This window comes from Astatotilapia calliptera, chromosome 22 (assembly GCF_900246225.1).
Source record: "Astatotilapia calliptera chromosome 22, fAstCal1.2, whole genome shotgun sequence".
NCBI lineage: Eukaryota > Metazoa > Chordata > Actinopteri > Cichliformes > Cichlidae > Astatotilapia > Astatotilapia calliptera.
In genome coordinates this window covers 22,360,418-22,380,823 of record NC_039322.1, presented here as the reverse complement: position 1 = coordinate 22,380,823, position 20,406 = coordinate 22,360,418, and the positions used below count along the sequence as shown (strand labels likewise).

Sequence of the window (20,406 nt, the reverse complement as noted above, 5' to 3'; positions counted from 1 at the left end):
ACTAGTGACCAGGAAGAGGCATATGGTTGCAAAACGAACAGGTATCCAACCAAAAGATCATAGCGCTATATATGAGAGCAGCCTTCAGCTGCCTTGATATGACCTCAGTGAACACTTTGTTGATGAGTTTAAAGTCTGTTAAATACAAGGGGATACTCATTTAGTATACAATGGTCTTGAATCAAAAAGGCCTATAAAGCAGGACATTGTTTGGGGCAGACCTACTTCTTGATTGTTCTGTTATTAGTGTTCAGTATAAGTTAGATTCATGTCTCTCTTGCCACACAAAACAGAAAGATGGCAACAGAAGCGCTTACCGTGGGATTTCACCAGCTGATCAGTGGCGTTACAATGTCTATGTCCAACTTTTATATACAGTCTATAACTATGAAACATATGCATTGTATGTACAGGAGGAACACAGCAGAAGAAGATTAGAAAGTTAAGTAATTTAAAACAGTAAAATTGTTTAGGTTCTAGCCCACTGGTTTAACCTACTGGTTAATTATGTTTTAGGTCATTTAAACAGGGCATTTCTAATCTGATTTGGCTTTTGGACAAATAATAATTAGAATATTAAAGTTCATGTATTTGGTGCCACTTATTAGAGTCTTGTATCTTCCCTCATTAATCATCTGTTCATCAGTGTGCCTGCGTCCTTTCCTGCTTTGTCCCCTTGTCTTTGGGTTTCCTTTTTGGAGATTTATTTTTGGCCTGACCTGAGCTGTGCTTTGCCTGCTTGGACAACTTTTTCTTATTTTTGCTTCCTTGTTCAAAGTTTGTTCCACTCTAGTAAATTTCATTAAAGTTAATTGTTGCTTTTTATGACCTTTTTAGGTTATTATACCCCACATGTAGCCTCTCTTTCAACATAATACAAGTATGTAAATTCCTGCACAGATACATAAAGGCATAAATAGGCTTAAGAGAGTTGAGTCAGGCTGAAGTCAGAGCCAGGAACTGCAATTTTTTTCAATTCATGATGGCGCAAAATCTTTGCAGCTGTTTAGTCCTTACCACCTGCCTGTTTGGATCTCTCTTGCAGTCTTGCGTGAAAATGAGTTGGATTAAATTACCGTTACACACAATCGCGTCTTTTCCCATTGTGTTGCTTTGTATTTATTTACAGTGATGTAACTTGTATGGAAGGAAATTGGAAAGAAAAAAAAGCAAATGAGACGAGTCAAGTCAGGAAATAGCAAATCTCTGCGTAGTGCATGGATTTTATTCTGCACCTCCGTAGTATCTCTCAAGCTATATTTGTGCGCATATACTTTATCTGCTCTGTTACACTGTCAATCATGCATCTTCTACTCCCATCTGATACATGGCAGAGAGAGTGATGTTGCATCAACTTTACAGAGACAGGCTCCAACCTGTGTCTCTACATCCCTTCAACACGCTTCAATGCTCTTCTTTCTTGTACTTTCTGTAATTTTTAGATATATAGTCTCTGTCCCTCCTACTACTGTCGACTTAACCAAAGTAAAACAAACAAATCTATCCTCGAACAAAGCTCTCTTTTCCCCCTATCATTTGGCTCTTGCAGTTGATGACATGAAGCTTTTTACAAAGGGATCAAAAAGTATTCATACCCTTGTTGTTTTCAGTTGTTTGTTTTATTGAATTTTGGTTTATTGAATTCACATTTCAACAATGCATTTGCAGAAACGTGACTACTGCCAAAGAGTCTTCAACAGAGGACTAAAAAGGGAATGAACTCTTCATGACCAAATTCTGTTTCTGAGTTTTGTGAATTTGGAAAAAAAAAAAAAGAAATCTCAAAACCGGTCGTTACTTTGCTATTATCAGTTGTTAAGTTGCTCATGTGACACCTTTTACTACAGCACTACAGATTCATGATGCCTTTATTTTGCAACGTAAGCTTTTTCTAATCATTGTTTTGTGACAGATGCGTTGTGCGGTGTGCAAGGGCAGATAGCTTTTCCTTCTTCTGGAGAAAGAGAAAATGACAAATAGAGAAACAGGCTTGAACACACCCAGGAAGTGAGCACATCAATCATACTGGGGTCAAAGGCCACCCCATCTTCTGTTCTAGGAAGCAGGAATGAGTGAGGATGGGGAGTAGAGGCAAGGTGATGAAAAGAATGTGAGGGATGGATGATGCGATGGATGGCAAGGTGCCTGTGCTGATTGTTTGTGTGCACTTTGGCGTGTTCGCATGCTTCTACTTCTAGCTGCTGTGTGTTGTAGAATTAGCTACACTGATGGATGAGGACGACCACTTGCAGCGAAAGCGCTTAAAGCACATGGGCTCCAGGGACAGGCCTTGTCACAATCACCCATCCAAGTGACTTATGGACCTGCCATGAGGAACACCAAATGGCTGGTGCTGTTGGGTGGGATGCAACCAGTTGGAAAGGAATAGTCCATATAACGACATGAGCCAAACTCGGTGGAAGAAATGCATGTCTCTTCTTGAAAACAGGAACTACTAAGGCCTGCTTTATTTCCTTATGAAAGCTGTAAATTGTGTGGAAAATAATTCAGATATATAAAAACATGTAAAGTTAAAGGAGAAAAAAGTGAACAAATATTTAAAATGTTATGTTGCTTTTCCCCCCCCCTCAAGCTTCTCCCATTTTCTTACTTTCTATGTTTAGGATTTAGCCTGCAGGTATGAATGGAACAGACTGTGATAAATGAGCTTTTAAATGCTGGTTGTCTTTATACACCGCTGCCTCGGTATTCTAGTTTTTTTCTGTTATGTAAAGAGAGGCGTCACTTTTGCTCAACTTGTATTTTTGTTTTCTGGAGCATTCCAAAGGGAGAATAGCAAAGCCAAGACAAAAACTTCATTTCGCTTCCTTTGTGCGAAGCAAATACATCTTTTTCTATCCTGCTGCTCATTGGTAACTGCTTCACATTGTGGGAGTAAAGGCAATATTGATGATTCACCGGCAGGTTAAAAATGTATGTGCTATATCTGCGCTCCAGGCCTAGCCCTGTTTGGGGATTGCATGGGTAATGGCACTATTAGACTTAATTTACTGCCCAAACTAATAACCTGAAATGAAGAGTGTGATGGGATTATTACGTGCAGACACACAGAGACACACATGGATGTGTATTAGAGTCCATGCATTCCCATACTTAACACATCTCCACTCTGACAGTGCTGCACCCTCAGTCATTTTTAATTCAGTGAAATCAGCCAGCTGGTTCATCTCTCTGTCTCTGTCACTATTTTGCAGACACACAAATGTACACATCCAGTCTGTGTTCATGCCATCTTTTTCTCACGCATCTGTCATCCCAGTCTAAAAATAGACCTCACAGACATTCTGACTGTAAGAAGGAAAAGCACAGGTGTAACTAATAACATTACCGATGGCTCCGTTCCATTTAGGCATGCCGGTAAGCCAACATGTACAATATCAGGGCTCTAGTACTGGCACATCTAAAATGGAACGCAGCCAGTGTTGATGCTGTTATTTACTCAAGTCAAACTGTCGGCTGTAAGAATGAGCTCTGTTCCTGTGCATCACTCCATGTTTCTGTCTTCCTCTATCCTTTGCCTTCAGTATCAAACACTCACAGTGACTTTGATTCAGACTCACATGGTTTAATGACAGGGTCAAAACCATTTCCTGCTTGGCAACAGAGCCCCCTGTGGCCAAACTGCAGCACTAAAAAAAGTCAGTCCCAGCAGCTAATATGCTAATCCAGCAGAGTCCTTGTGTATATGCTAATGTGGTAATGTTGGAAGGGAAGCTGTAATAAGGTAGCATCGGCTGGTCAAAATAAAGGCTGGGAATTGACAAGTCAGCCTGTCATTAGAGTAGTGGATTGTGCCAGAGGGAGAGTACAAAAGTACTAACCAGGTATTTTAAAAGGTAAATCAGCAGCAAGTCGCGTAGGGCATCTTTAGCGTGTGAGCAGGTGTTCTGCCTTCAACAGATGATGGGAAACACCTGCTGTGAAATCACTGATGGAGCCAGAAGTGCAAAGTGCAGCTGTGAGTCACTACTGGTTTTACTCTTAAAAACCCTCTTCAGAAGAATAGGGAAATGTTAGGGGTGTGGAATTGGCTCAGATGTTTTGCTGTTGGTTAACAGTGTTAAAGCCAGGGCATATCCATAGATAGCAAACATACTGACTCATTTAATCAGGGAATTCTGGTTGACATGGTGAGACCAACCCATTCAGCCCTGTGCTCCATAATCACTTTACACAGTGTGTTGGTGCTTTTATGTATATTTGTGCATCTACGGATCCAATGTATAAATACTGGAATGTATTAACTTTCTCTGACATTTGCAAATGAAAGTAATTTTTATTCTGTCAGTCAAAAATACCTTCTTCCAAATATGAAAATTAAACATGAAGATACTTTATGTAAAGATTCAGTGCAGAGTTTAATTCAAACGTTGACCACAAGGGGCAGTGTTTTACCTGTTAAGGCCTTTATACACCAGACACATAAAACCCATGTGAATATTTTGCATGTTACAAATATGGATCAGACTCACCTACTTATCCTATCTTAATAGGGCAGCCGTTCGCACTGGCCACATAATTTTGCTGGACAGATTTGCCAATTTTTTACATTTTTTTAAAGTTCACACAGTTCGACACTTCTCCGGGTCAATCGGCTCTCTGAAATGATTTCTCTGCCTCCTCACGTGTGGTCCCACCTCTGCCAACAAGAGTTCAAACTGAAATTCTTCCTGCTCCTGCCTTCTCATGAGAATTGGACAAACCCAGACTCTCCTTCTGTTTTTTTTTGTTTGTTTTTTTTATCTCATTATCGCTTGATGTGAACTTAATTTAGGATTATTTCTCCACCTCTTAGTGGTACAAATGGTATTGCATAAAGGCACAGCCTGACCAGTTTGACTTCAGTTAATATCCTTTCAACACAATACATACAAAGTGGCTGTGTCTTCACATTCTGTTAATAACCTTTATTAGTTTTCAAAGTTTTGAAACTATTTTTAAACACAGGAATTTACAATGAATATCTTTAAGCAGATGCCTTATTGTGTTTCTTTAAGAAATCTTGCTCATGCTATGATTTTAAGTCCTGCAAATATGAACACAGACAGTTAAAATTTGTATCTAACCATGACTTAGATATGAGTTCCACCTTCGCAATCATATTTTTTTTTCTTACCATCTGAATCAACCCATGTAAGCTGTTTACACATATAAACTCCTGAAAATGTCAGGAGGATACGGTTGGAAAGCTGTCCGAAGTTGTCTCTCAGACAATGTTCCGACAACGTCTAGCACACAGCGGGGTGCAGTTTGCATCAGCCGCTTTCTAGCTACTGGAAACACTGCGGTTTTAGAAAAAGGTGTCTGCTTAGTAAAGCATGCAGTGGGCAGGGCACCCACTCGGTAGCTGTGGTGTACAGGACAGATAACTGCAATAATCTTACATTGACGCAAATCATGGGTATCAGACGTCACAAGAACCAGGGTGCATGCATTTTAAACAGTGTAATGTCTGACTTGGAATGTCTGGAAAAGTTCAGAGCTGCAGTGCACTTGCAAAAAACAGCTGTAGGCAATCCTGACTTGAACTACTGTATAATGTATTCAGCTTAAAATGAGGAATAAAATTAGGAGGAAGGCGAGGTTGGCGGTGTCAAAAACACACATGATGTTCGAGAAGGAGCCCGGGGTTTGTGTGAGACTATTTTTAAGTTTAGTTTTACTTTTATTTTCGCTTGCTGTTACATCTGTGCAACAAAACTACTTGGTTAAGGTTAACAAGAGACTATAGTTTAGGTTAAAATATACCGGTACATAAAGTGGCTTGTGACACATTTTAAAACTTAACTAAAAGTTGTAATAAGCTACTTACATTAACAACATTTTCTTTCCGTTAGCTTCACACCTGGGAGTAGCAGAGTATGCTCGCACACACACAAAGACATTTCAAATCGCACTCGTAGAGGTCATGTTTTTTGTCTGCTGCGTGGACTGGACACAAACTGTTTGCAGTTTATTTACCAGCCAGTTAATTCCACAGCTCAAGCTCTGTAGAATGCACTATGGGGTGAAATGATTGATCCGTCCTTGTTAGACCTTGCTGTAAGCAAGTCTTTAGCTTAGACTAGAGTGAGGAAACCTGAAACATGAAAACAAACAATCACAAGAAAGAAAAAGAAAAAAAAGATAAAAAGGGGCTTTTAGGGTTTGACTTAAAGCATTTCTTGTGTGTCAAAGCAGCACAACAAAAAGATCATTGCATTATATTTTTTCCCAAGAAAAGGATCACAAGAAGCATCTTAACATGCCAGTCATGCACTCGTCTTTATGAATGTTAAGAGCTAGTTATTTAAACAAATGACAAACATTTTCTAATTAAAGAAAAGGCAAAATTTTCTTAAGACATGCTTTTTTCTTGGGCAGTCAGTAAGAGAAGACTAAAAATATTTTATTTATTTATTTTTTGGTAATACGTTATAGAGCTGGAGACATTAGATAGGATAAAAAAAAACTTGAGTGTGGTTTGAGCACGATGGCGAGGTGCCAGCGAGCTGTGTTTCTGTGTAGGAGCCATTCTGTCCTCGCTGGAGTTCAACCCAGTTCCTGTTGAGGGACTGAGCTTCATCCAAAGTCCAGCACATGTTCTGGCCAGGTCCCTCGCTGTGTGGGAGTGTGTGACCGGGACAGTAAGCTGGGTGACACAGAGTACGTGTGTGTGTGTGTGTGTGTGTGTGTGTGTGTGTGTGTGTGTGTGTGTGTGTGTGTGTATGATGTTTGTTTGGTCATTGCCCTTTTGCTCACACTCTAAGGATTTACTGTCTGAAATGCAGAGCAAAGCTCTAATCCACTGCACTCCTATATAGTACTGTAGCAGTGTGACTTAGCTGTTCAGGCGTAAGTCATTAAGGTACATGGAAACTGTGTCTTTCACTGGAACATAACATGAGCTCACAGACACGAGATTGGCTGAACTTCCTCTGAACTTGATTTACATAATAATACATAATTAGTCAAGGTTCTACCAATAGTGAGCGTGCTCCTTTGCATGCACCTACATGATTGCACAAGCAGTGATGGTCAACATAGCGTGCTCAAGCGACTACCCCGATAGGTAAAACAGCACTTAGTGCATTTGGAATTTCTCGACTATGTCAACTTCTGTCGGAGCTCTGCTACTACATTTAACTATGTGCACACATCTCAGAAGATACGATTTTATCTGTTTATCTGTTTGTTTTGGAAAGATGTTGCTGCTTGGGTCAGAAATGTTGCCATGAACAGATGGCTCTGTGTGTCGTTATCTGTCATCAGACTTTCCCTCGTTTTCTGGCCCTTGGCAGTGCTAACGTGATGCAGTGCCACATACTTTACCACAACCCGCCTCGTTTACTGTCAGTTTTCTCTCCCCCCCCTTCTATTTCTACAGCTTTGCCCAGCTACACTTGTGGTAATCCTGGAAAGCTACTCAACGGCCACCAGCAGGGGTCTACTTTTAATATCGGGGACAAGATCCGCTACAGCTGCAGCCCGGGCCATGTACTAGAGGGTCATACCACCCTGTCCTGCCTTGCCACTTCAGCTGGTACTGCTGCCTGGGATTTCCCCCTTCCTTACTGCAGAGGTAAGTAGGAAGCTCAGCAGAAGGCCGTCTGTTATAAGAGACCTTTTGGCTAAATTTTTACATATTAATTGAATCTGTTTTCAGTGCTTTTGCGTGAACTCTTCAGAGATATTTGAGGTCTTTCATTTATTTTTATGGAAAAAAGTTCATTCTTTGTTTAAAAGAAAGAAGAAAAAGAAACAAGAAATCTTCTTTGGTTATATCTACTAGTTGCTATAAAAAATAACTGACCTTGTTTTTGGAATGAAGAGCAATCGGTCTCACTCATTTAGTCTTTTCTCCACCAGGTGGATAAACCAGCTTCTCCAGCCCACATGCACCGACATACAGTATATTTACACATGCCTCTACATGACCTGACACTGGTTTTCGGTGGTTATTCTGATATCTTATTTACCATGGCAGGACCTCATGTGTTAGCTCCCAGTCAGGCGCTCGTGCCAGTTGTCCTTCCCTGCAAGCATCCCTGTGGCAGCGACACCTGCCAGTGCATGTTGTCTGCCACAACATGAGGATTCTTGAAAATACTTACACTGTAGGCAAAAGTGACACTATAATACTTCAGTTTACAAGATTGGTCTTTGAATAAAAGATTAATTCCTAGAAAACTGCTTGACCATCTATATTCATTTGCTTTCTTGTGTGTGTGTGTGTGTGTGTGTGTGTGTGTGTGTGTGTGTGTCACTGTGTCCGTGTGGCCAACGGTTTGTGTCAGTGCGCCTGCTGAGCAGACCGCTGAGACTCTATGCCATCTGCAGCCATGCCGGGAGTCAGGAAGCCCACATAGGAGCACACATGGCTGGGCACCACGCGCCAGCACAGTCCCCCCACCCTCCCTATCACACGCAGGCACATGCACATGCCTTTTCTCCACATCAAAATGGGAGATTATTTTGCATGCATTTCAAAATCATGGTTCTTTGTAATTTATATTTTCTTGACGATAACTTTGTCCCCTCTTTCATTTCTGTTTGCTTCCTAGAGAATTTCTGTTTAGACCCCAATTCAGCTTTGTCAATCTCCTCACCCCATTCCCACCAAGGCTCCATCCTGGGGGGAAAAAAAAATCACTCAAGCACTCAAGGATGTGATTATGTCACCTTTTCAGCAGAAATTACATGCCAACAAGTTTTAGAAACTGGCAATTTCCCCTGTGATTAATTGAGGTCTCCTGGTGCCACATAAAAGTCAACGTGTACACCTGAGTGCTCCTTCATAATGCATAAGTGTATTGTTAATGTCACTCCAATTATAGAGCCTGCCCATATGTGCTAGAGCAGAACTTGCACTGTACTTTGGGAGCAGAGAGAACATTTTGGCACAGTCACCATTCTGGACACAGGAGAGGACCAACGTGCCAGCACTGTCGGGCCAAAGATGATAAGCCAGCCGTTGATGACACAGATAATGTTTTACATTTCCTGTCTTGTGCCCAATTTGTTTTTTTCTTTAGCTGTGAGAAATGTCATTGCTTATCATATGAGTACACTTATAAAGGATTTAACATCAGTCTTTTATTCAGATTTTAACACCCTTTCCATCTCCACTGTCGCCCTTTTCTGAGCTTTTCTGTGCTCAGACCCACGCCTCATCTCTCTTGCTATTTTTTTTTTTTTTTGCTGCATATCTTTCCAGAAATAAGCTTACTTCTGACAAGTTCTAAATGTCAGTGCACATACCTGCAGCATCACACTGACACAACTTTTTATGTTTGGTGTGTACGCATCCATTATCCTGCTTATTGCAAAGACACTCTGACTTTTAGTTGTAGTCGGTCACATGTAATTAGAAAGTCCCAGATATAGCTTTCATGATTTCTGCTGGTCTTATATAAGGATTGATTTCTGGATGCATATTAAACACTAATGTGTTTTTATAGCTTGCATGCATCAGTCATGCTTATGTCTTATATCTTGCCATGACTCTCAGAGCAATCGAAGCAGCTCCTAACATTTAATAGAGAACCATGACATCCTAAGTGACAGGCTGAAAAATGCACTGTTCAACCGTGGGAAGCAGTCTGACATCTACAATTGACTGAAGAAAAAAATTAAATAAGTTTCTGCACACCTCACATACTGAACGGTTCAGAAGTTTTTTGGGGAGCGGGCTTTGGCTTCATATACTCTGTGGGTACAACCCGCTTTGGCTCCGTTGTCGTACAGTGCTTGCATCGGCCGGTGCCGGCTGCAAAAATTCAGAGAGTGACGGGGAAAAGTCAAGGTGAAGGCAAGAGTGAGGAGTCGGAGACTTCCCTTCAAGTGTGAAGAAACAGTCCTGTGTGGAATATCAATGCACTTCCTCATCCTTTTTTCTGTCTGCATTCTACTTCCTGTCACTCCAACTGCAACGATCACCTCTCGCCCCTCCCGCCATGCGCCTCTCTTCTCTCTTCATCGTCCACTCTCCTCCTGCACTTTTCCCTTACCCAGCCTCGCATGTCACCTGTCATCCTCTTCATCCCCTTCTTTTCCCCCTTCTGTCGTAGTTTCCCTTCTATTGAGGTTCACACCTCACAGGTTTCCACTCGCCCGTACACTCTCCTGCCCTCCCTCAGGGGGAGTGTGGTGGTGACAGGTAGAGTGGATGATAGACAGGGCCAGACACTTTTGATCTCCTCCTCCCTTCTTTACCGCCACACACAGCTAGTTGGCCACTCGATATAATGAATCCCACTCCACGGTGATGCAGATATGTCCTCAGAGACACTCACACATGCACGCATACACACACACCCTTCACAAGTACTGTGGAAGTGTCGTTCAAAACTTCTTTTGACGTGTCCCCTCTGTTCACAGATTTGTGAACTGATCTATAAATGAAAGAAGGCTGTATTTCAGGCAGTGTCACATGCTGCATTGTTCACAGCTGTAATGAACATATCAGAAGCTGGCATGGGGAGTTAACCTGGCAACATTTTAAATGCATGCGTTATTATTTAATGATCTCCTTAAAGCACCGTTGAGGCGGGAAAGAGTTGCTTTGATTAACACAAATCTGAATTAATCAGAATTTAATCACTTCCCCCCACGTTGCATTAAGTTGCATCATGCTGCTTTCCCCGCTTCCTGACGACTGTAAGAGCACTGTAGGGCATTTTGAAATCCTATGACTTCTTTCTCTCTGGCCTATGGCAAAAATTGCAGACAAAGGAACAATATGCTGTAACTCACTACACAATTTCATGCTTCTGAGCTTGGAAATATGCAATTGAGCCTGCGGCAGAAAGATAATGTGTAGCCAAAAAATAAATAAAATGTAAAAAAAGAGGAAAAAATATTATTATTATTGTTACTGTAAATTGCAATAAATAAGGCTAGGAAGCCATATCTGTTGCTGGTCAGTGGTTCCGTGTTAAATCCAGAGTCAAATTTAAAATCTTCACATCATCGTTCTTAAATAATCAAGCCCCATCTTATTGAAGACTTTATCCAAAGCACCATATCACCCCGACAGAACACTTTGCTCTCAGACTGCAGGCTTACTTGTGGTTCTTATGGTATATATTAGGCTGCTGGGGGCTTTCCATCACGCACTGAGCGTTTCTTGGCTTATCACTTTTCACTCTCTATGTTAAAAGTGGTGAGTAACCCCCAGTGTACCTCACCTCTGATGGGTTGTGGCAGATGGCTGCCTCTCCTTGAGTGTTGTTCAGCTGGAGGTTTCTTCCTGTTAAAAGGGAGTTTTTCCTTCCTACTGTTGCCAAGCACTCATTCACAGGGGGTCGACTGATTGTAGGAATTTTTAAAAAATGAATTGAAACAGTTTTATGATGCTGGTCAACAACATCTTTTCTCAAAACAGTTTCAAGATAGTTTGTTTGTTTGGTGTCATGGAAACTGAGACATCTACAGATGTTTTCATCTGTGTGCTGATGTTTTCTTGTCCTATTAGCCTTTCTTCAGTAATTGCATTCATATTTGTTGGCAGTCCTGTATCAATCAGTATACTGGAAAATCCTTAATTAAAAGTTCTCTTCTTACATGATATTCACCTTGTATATCTTATAAATGTATTCCTAACAGGTGGAAAGTTTACGGTACCGCCTAGGTTCTTTTCCAAAGAAATGGACTAAAAAAGTTATAGAATATAATTTTGGAAGATGTTGAAATAAATCATATAATTGTTGTCATTGGAAAAGTTTGCTTCCAAGACCCTGATAGGAGAATAAAAATATATAAATAGCGTCCATTTTCAAAAGGCATTAACCATGTTTGAGAGGGATTTTTGTCAATATGAACTCATTTTGTGTAAGCCAGAAACTACCCCATCAAATTTTATTATGATAGCTTCAACAGTCAAACGTGACCTTTGACTGCAGTTAAGCTGCAGTTTGTTTATTAGCGTTTAACTTACCTCGCTCGCCAGCTGCTTGCCAGTTGTCTGTACACTAGGGTTTCCTGACTCCTCATATCTCTTTGTGGCATCTCTGATTACCAATAGCATTGGTGTGGGCAGCATGGAAGGCTGACATGCACCCCTGGGGTAGTACTATCCACCCTCCATGACGCACAATGTGTGTTCCCAAACACAAAAAAATAAGGCATGAATGAAAGACAAACATGCAAACCAGGAGTTTATTTCACACTTTCAGTATGAAGTAACATTTTGATGCTGACTTTCACAGCTGATAGATTTAGCTTAGTTAACATAAGTGGATGGATATCAGCTGAACAGCTAAAAGAGTATGAGATCAAAGCATTTTTGTCCTTACCAGATTCTTGCCAGTTTGTTTTGCCCTTTCTGTGTAAAATATCTCACCTGTCACTCCTGCACTCTTCAATTGCGGTTCCCACACACAGTGGAGAACCGTGGGGAAAAAACAAAAAAAGTTAAGGAGACGAAATAAATGAACGTGCCTGCACACGCACAGTCACATTACGCTTTGATTTAAAAAATCAAATCAGCAGTCACAAATGTCCTCCTGTTTTTAATCATTTGATGATTACGATGGATCAAAGTAACTGTTCCGAACACACACACAAACACACAATAACTCTAAAGGTCATGTAAGTCCTTGAATAAACTTGTGTTGCAAGTACTGGTTATATGTGGGTGTGAGGGTGTGGTGTGACACTATACCAAGGCAGATTTCATTTATTATCAACCTCATAATAATGCTATCATTCTACTACCAACGTAGAGAAACTATATAAAAATCACCTTGAGTGACGAGTTGTTGCCGAACACGTCGACCAACGTTAATCCCCACCACCATTATCTATCTGCGCAACCCCTCTGTACACATTCAGCGATCGGTACACCTCACACTCACGTGTCTGTGATTATTTTTGTTTTGCAAAGATTTTTCTTCTGATATTAATTCTTTCACAACTCTGTTTCTCTCTGCAGCGGATGACGGATGTGGAGGGACACTGCGGGGCCAGAGTGGGGTGATAACTACTCCCAATTACCCATCTGAATATAACAACAATGCCGACTGCACCTGGACTGTGCTGGCTGAGCCAGGAGACACCATTGCCCTGGTTTTTTCTGACTTTCAGCTGGAGGATGATTATGACCTGTTGGAGGTCAGCGGCACTGAAGGTTCTTCGCAATGGTGAGTAGTCAGCTTGCGGCATTTATCTGGAGAGAGAGCTGAGAAGGGGGGAGAGGTAATGCACCACAGGCATGCAGGCTTTTTTTTCAGGTGGTCGAATGAGTGTGGTGAAGTATGGTTGGAAGTGGATCGGTGTTACTGTATGTAGGTCTGGTGGAGCTGGATCATAGCTGGTACTAGCTTCAAAATGAAATAGGGCAATAACAGTAATTTGTTTGATAGGCAGCACCTAGCTTTTATATTACAAACTCAGCCTGGGTATATCATATGGTCTCTGGTTCTAAAGTGTAATTTGAACACTCAATCATGGTCACACGCTCGCACTCATTCTCTCGATTACTCAGTCTCGCACAAACACACATGCTCGGCTCTAATGATGAAGAGATAGGATGTCCTGGCGTCAGCGTGGGTCTCTCACCATCTGTGGCAGCTCCTCCTCTCTCTGACAACTCTCTCAGCTCAGGAAGTAATTAGAGAGCTCGATTACCACCGCCAGCCGTAAAGTGTTGTTTCACCCCCATTCTCGCGGAAACAGAGAGAAGCCCGCGTGAGCACAAACGGTCATGCACGCTAAAGCATTCACACTTTCAGCTACACTTTAATATATTTTCACTGCCGCTTAAAGATTTGTTGCAAACAGATATATTCTTTCACACATACACACCGGCGTTTTGTGCCTTCCGAGACCACACATAGCCAAGCTTAGCTTGAAAAACAAATATATATTTATATATTGGTTGAATACAAGTAGATGCATTTTTATGCATCAGGAAAATCTGCCATGCTGCCTTTGTCTCGGATATAATATAAAAATGCAGGTTTAGTTTCAGGATCGTGTCGGAGACAGACAGCTCAGATAAAAAAAAGAAAGACAGAAGACTTTGGAGTTAGAGCCACAGGCAGTTGGCAGGAAAGGACAAGCTATTTAACACTTGAGACACAGGCTCTGAGAGACAGAGAGGAGGGAAAAAAGACTGTTGATAAGGGAAACAGGTTCAGAAAGAATATATGAGAAGTCATCTCAGAGTGAGAGGCCCCAGGAAACCTCATGTCGGTTTCACTCATTCGCTTAGTAGTTAAGCAAAAATACTTCCCAAGAAGAACTTGATTGACTCTGAGCGGTCTTAGAACTGAAAAAATTCTGCCTAGTAGTCTGATATTAAAGTCTCGTTGAATCTTTGCTTGGCCAGTGGAGAGCTGATCGCTTCCTGGGCTCCCACAGACCGCCGCCTGACTGTGCTTCTTTTGCATATTTTACGATGTCATCAGCTTCTTGTCCTAGACTTTGATTTGCTCTATGTTGTCATGGGGAAGCGCCCAGTTCTCTACTGGCTGTGTCATCTTTGTGGCAGTTGTTGCCAGTGGCGTCTATGGTAGTGCACCTGCAGCATGGCTTTGCTGTCTTAAAGAACAAGGAAGAGCAGAAGGGAGTAAGTCACTAGAGAGGAGGCAGAAGGGCTTTGGCAAGTGATGGATACTGCAAGTCACAGTTGATCATGCACATTGGAAGGAAAAGGAAGTACAAGAGACAGAGGACACGATGCAGACAAGCTGGCTTGCATCTATTGTTTCACTTTTTTTCTCCTGTTTCGCTAGCTTAAGTGTTACCCACATACTGTACCACTGATTTGTAAAAGTTTTGGCTATTTTTTCTCATTTTTAAAAACTCATCAGCCCACTTTACCTCCAATGTGTCGAGGTAGTGAGCAGGGAGTACTAAGGATGTGGAGAAAGTGAAGTGAATCACAGCGAGTATTACTATGGAAGAATGTGGCCCGGTCTTATGAATTGCATTTTCTGCTACATAATGTGAGCAGCTGGGTGCTGGTTTACTTAGGGAAAAGATAGCAGCAGGATACAATATGAGAAGAAGATAAACCGTAGGAGGCGATGTGATGCTCAGGGCGTTGTTCTGCTTGTAAACCTTTGGTCTTGGAATTCATTTTAATTTAGCTTGGGCACCAACCTAAACATTGTGCATCCTCATGGCAGTGGTTTTCCTTAATGTGCCTGGCCAAAAAAAACCCTTTCAGGGATGATTTGAGAAGAGGGTTGTAACCTCGTGTGTTTGTGTGAAGCTCAACGCTTCTTTCTCAACAACTCTCCAAGAAGAGGACAAAGATTATTATTAATGTTGTGGCTGATTGGTGAGGGCAAAAGAGGGATGCTATGGTACAGCAGTAAAGGAATGAGCAGACACTAGTGATGACGTGTGAAAGGAAGGGCAGGACCTTTGAAGAAGAGGGTGGACGTAAGGTTGAGAGATGGGTGCAAGGATTGAAAACTCAGCTGGTGGCCAATTAGAGAGGTCAGGCTTGGCTGTTTGATGACGCTGACCTAAAGCCTTTCTGCTCTCAGTGAATGAATGGATCAGTGAACCTTCAACTCAGTGGGGCTTGACGGTTGATGATCTCTCTCTCTTCCTCATCATGCAAATACGCTCTCTGATTTCATCACACTGGTGTGTACACAGCTGCTAAGCTTAAAAGCTGTTTCTGTATTTCAGATCTTATGGTTTACAGTTTAGCTCCAAAGGGTCATGTCGCTAATATGAGAATACTTGTTTTTGTTTGTTTTTTTTACATTTTTCAATCTTGTATTGCTTTCCATTGGCTTTAAGAAATATATCACTATAAATTACTGGTATTTGCAAATGACTAGAACGCTTTCTTGTTCTTGAGTGGGTGATGTCGGTCTCCCTCTATCCGATTGCAGCCGTTGTTCAATATGTGGGAATCTGTCTGAACTTTATTGATTGATACCTGACTGACAGGTTCATTGATCTGACACAAAAAAGAAGGGCCAAGAGATCGTGGTCAAAACCATGCTTCCCAGATCGATCCACAGCATTTTAAACTAAAGCAAGTCAAGCTTGCATGTTCTGAGTTTCTTTGTTGCGCTCACGTTTGTTTGTATATGTGTTGGTAAAGGGAGAGAACGAATCACAATTAACACCATCATTCACCAACAAGGACGTCACCTCTGTGAATATCTGAATGTGATCTTGATAGGATGCGATCTCTACCATCCTGCACTTTAATTGGCGGTTCCACGGAATTAGCATTCTGAAGAGGCGGCAGAAAAAGACAGCTCTGAACACCAGCTCCACAAGCTGAGATGTGCATGTGGATTGAATGTGGCAGCGGGAAAGGCCTGGTAAAAATGGCAAGTGAATTAGGTGAATTCTGCCTCTGCTCAGCGGTACCCTGACAGGACTTCTTCACTGTTGCTTGCCCAGGGGAACACATTACTCTGCTATTACACTGTTTGCATCCACATTGATTTTCTTCCCCATCACCATCCACTTTGAGGCAATGTAAATAATGCCCGATGCTAACCAATTGCCAGATCCTCATTTGCCCACTAGCTACTAAGTGGAACTCACAGCTATTTGACTTGTAATTTTCTTAGGTGCTCAATTGTTTTTCAAAGCACTATAATACATTTTCATCTACCAGCAGTGCTCTCTTGAGATGTTGAAAGGAACTCCCACAGCAGCTTGAATACTGTAAATAGAGAGTATAAAGTGCCTAAATCTGTACTTGAAAGAAGTCTGAATATTGGCTTTATTCCCTCGGTTCTACAAAAAAAGATTATGTAAAAAAAATGCCACATCACAGTTAAGCGATTGCACCATTTTAAAGAAAGTGTTTCCAAACAAAAACTTAAATCATCTTTTTCTTTTCTATCTTGGTAACTTTTGCAAACTCTTTCTGTTTCCCAGGTGATTTTTTTTCTTTCTTTATGCATCCATCTCTGACAACACATTGCTCCCTGGGAAAATGCAACTTATTTCTTCCTGTTTGGAGATCTGAGAACCCATTGAGTTTTGATCCCTCTAGGTAACCTCCTGCTTTCTCGTGTCTGTTTTAACTCCACGCCTTTATGGAATTGAGACGCTGACATTTAGCCAGCCTATGGATTATCCCCGGCGTGCTGATTTGTGTCAACCTGTCCCAACCTGGCGATGGGAGCGCGTCCATGTGTGTACGAGAGAGGCAGAAAGAGATAAAGAGTTGCCGGAGAGGAGTGCAGAACACTGGATATATTGATTGGCTGTTAGGTTGACTCACCTGAGAGTGAGTGAGTGAGTGAATGAGTGGTCTTTGGAAAAGCTTTCTAAGTCCGGGGGTTGTTTTTCTTTTGTTTCCAGAGAAATGAGTGTGTTTCGTTTTTGTGGAGATAAATGCTTCTTTCTTCTCCTTCTATAAAAGACAGTGGAAAACGTGTTTTTTTTCCATGTCAGGGCTCGTGAGATTTCCTAAACTCAGCTTTTTTACTCAAGATGATCATTTTCCTGCTTTGTATACAGTCATGTGCATGTTGTATTACAGCTGTGAGAGTTGTTACCGTATGCAGATGTGTCATGAACATGCCAACTGCTGTTCGCCATGAGGAAAACACATTCATTAGTCACACCCTCCCACTGGGACTCCTCTGCAAAGCTGCTATTTTTTTATGTTATAAAACGGTCACGGCGAGAGTGTGTGTGGAAGTGAGTGATTGTGCGGCTTCTCCGGTGAACAGCGTTTGACTGACAGTGCAAGAAAAGGTGATTACGCACTCATGCTTTGCTTTAAAACACAATTATATGTACATTTGGGCACACAGACAGCGATTTCCAGCATCTGAATACAGGTCATTTGCAGCGTATGGAGGGGCATTTTGCATAAATATGTGTACTGTGTCACGGTTGAGTGGGCGCTTTTTCTCATTGTGAATGTTAAATACATTTCTTATCCGTTTCCTATGCTCGGCCCTGTTTTTGCACAAAACCGGCTGCTGTAGTAAAGCAAACGTTTTGCTTCGGAGCTTTATCCATAAATCACCAAATCGCTAGGCAGGTCATGTCACACTGGTACAACTTTCCTTCTCAGTGTCTCAGTGTCTTTGTTTCTCAGACATTATGTCTCGTAACTGTGTTGTTACTGTAAGGCATTTTAATGGCTGATTTTAATGGTCTAATTTGTCAACTGAAATCCAGTAACCGGGGCTGTTATCGGAAATCCCGCGTACAGATCATCTAAGATAAAAGTAAGCTCAGGAAAATGGGTAGAAAGTGATAGATATGGCAAGTTTTCAAGAGTTAAGCTTGCTACCCGTACCATATGGAAAGATTTGCCTTTGAAACACAGGTTTCAAAGTATTGGCTTTTACTGTCTGTGAAGGTTCTCAGTCATCCAGGTCATCGTAGTCAAAGGAGCTTGCAAAGAAAAGCGTCTGGACTTCTTTAAGTTGCTTGAAGACGTTTCACCTCTCATCCGAGAAGCTTCTTCAGTTCTAAGGTCAAATGGTGGAGAGTCCCAGATATAAACCTAGTGGGAGTAACCCCCCACAGAGGGACAAAAGGACCCCCTGATGATCCTCTAATCGCCTGAGCCAAGGTGTGAAAGGTGTGAAACTGGGTGTGGGTCTTCAAGCAAATTAAAGAAGTCCAGACGCTTTTCTTTGCAAGCTCCTTTGACTATTGGCTTTTACTGTTTTTCTCTTTGCCTTTTTTCTGCACACTTGTGCTATAATCACTTAACTGACCATGTGGACGGAGTAGAAAGATGGTAGAGCTGTCCACAGCTTTTTGCTAGGGACAAGAATGTGATCACAAAGTGCAAATTTCACCCAGGACAGAAGCAACTGCTGCAAAACAGTTTCTGCAACATCACATGCTAACACAAAGCATCTTGATGTGTGCTTAATCATGATGGTAAGAAAATGTCACATGTAGAAAGCTCATTTCTTGAAAAATGAAAACATTTCTCCCACTAAAAACGTAAAGTCCAGATGAACACGATCTACTTCCTGGGCTAATAAAGAAGAGAGATTTAACAGCTTCGTGCATACCGAGCTCAGCCAAGTAGAAAGAGCCTGATCTTCAACAGGTAACAAAAGCAGTAGTGATGGTCAGGCTTATAGCTTTACAGCATTCACACTTCTCCAGTAGAATTGCTGCCGAGCCCCGTTAAGTGCTCTTTGGGCTGGTTTTCAGCGTTGCTGTCAGTTTTGTGTTAATATTTAAATACCAAAGGGGAGATTTTTTTTTTTTTTTGTCTTCATTAGGATCAGGATTTATGTCAGTGTGTGGGACTGTTGCCTGAGGTTTATACTGCTAAATGGCTATATGGCAATGTATCTCACACCAAGTTACAGAGTAATGCAAAAGTAATGTAACCAGTGGTTTAACAAATTCATTTCTCCAGGGAATAATTAACGCCATGCATTAAGTAACAAGTAATATATAATGCATCACTTTTGGATGTGGATTTATGTTCTATTGGAAAGGCTTGTCTGCATAACTAAAGTCCCACAACTGCACTCTTGTAAACTTTTAAAAAGCTTATGGGACTAAAATGAAAAATACCTCAGGGCTAATGGTTATGATGCCCTGACACCTCAAGGATCTCACATCAGAGGCAATGAAAAGATGCGCTATCTGTCTACAAATGTCACGCCCTCTTATTTAGCAGCAGCTGTATCTCAGTTTCTTTCTATCTTACACACACATGGTTTCTTTGTTAACCTCCAGACCGTAGCTGTGTTTGCCTTTAAACTTTATTTTTTGCCTACCAGTTGTCAAAATCTTAGCTCTGCTTGTTCCTGAATGTCTGAGCTCCCATTGTGTATTTTTTTTTTTTTTTAGCTTTCTACACTCAAGCACAGTTTTGCTTATTAGCCTTTGCTTGACCATTGGATCAATAGCTCTTGTTGCCAGTCGCGCCACTGTGGGCCTTCAAAGTTTGCCGGAGTTCAGATTTATGAGCAGCAGCACTTGGTTGAGGACTCAATCTGCAACGTGCCATTGATCAAAGCAGCATTTATGATGAAGTTTGTGCCACCCGCCAAGAAATTCTCCAGCTGAACATTATCTCCAACACCTGGTGCCATGCTGCAGATTGGCTCACCCCAGCACTCTACACCGTGTTACTCACTCTGTCACATTGCTCAGGCTAAGAGCTGGAGAGGAGAGGGTATGTTTGAGTGCAGAGAGTAAGGTTAACAAAAAACAAAACAAAGAAAAGCTCAGCCATGGATTCTATCAACCTCCCTGGCTTGCATGTGCATACCTGTGTTTTCTCAAGGTGACTATTTCCGTTCCACTGTCAAAATTACACCTCAGCACACATGAAGATTGGTGACTAATATGCAGCTTTAATTGTCATTGATCATCCGTGTTATGTTTAAAAACAGCAGGTGCAGCAGCTTATTAGTCAATATTCCATGTAAACCGGAGCAGCCGGTGCAGCAGTGTCTGTGTAAGCATGTCTAGCCA

General features: G+C 41.6%; 1 protein-coding gene across 2 annotated transcripts in view; it reads left to right on the top strand.

The window, feature by feature from the left end:
- The window catches only part of csmd2 (CUB and Sushi multiple domains 2), a 271,925-nt gene that overhangs the window by 82,775 nt on the left and 168,744 nt on the right, over positions 1 to 20,406 (top strand). For both annotated transcript variants that reach the window (XM_026155795.1, XM_026155797.1), the window contains 2 exons: positions 7,388 to 7,582; positions 12,935 to 13,142. In XM_026155795.1, the coding sequence (XP_026011580.1) occupies positions 7,388 to 7,582; positions 12,935 to 13,142 (403 nt within the window). The remainder of the gene's footprint in view (positions 1 to 7,387; positions 7,583 to 12,934; positions 13,143 to 20,406) is intronic.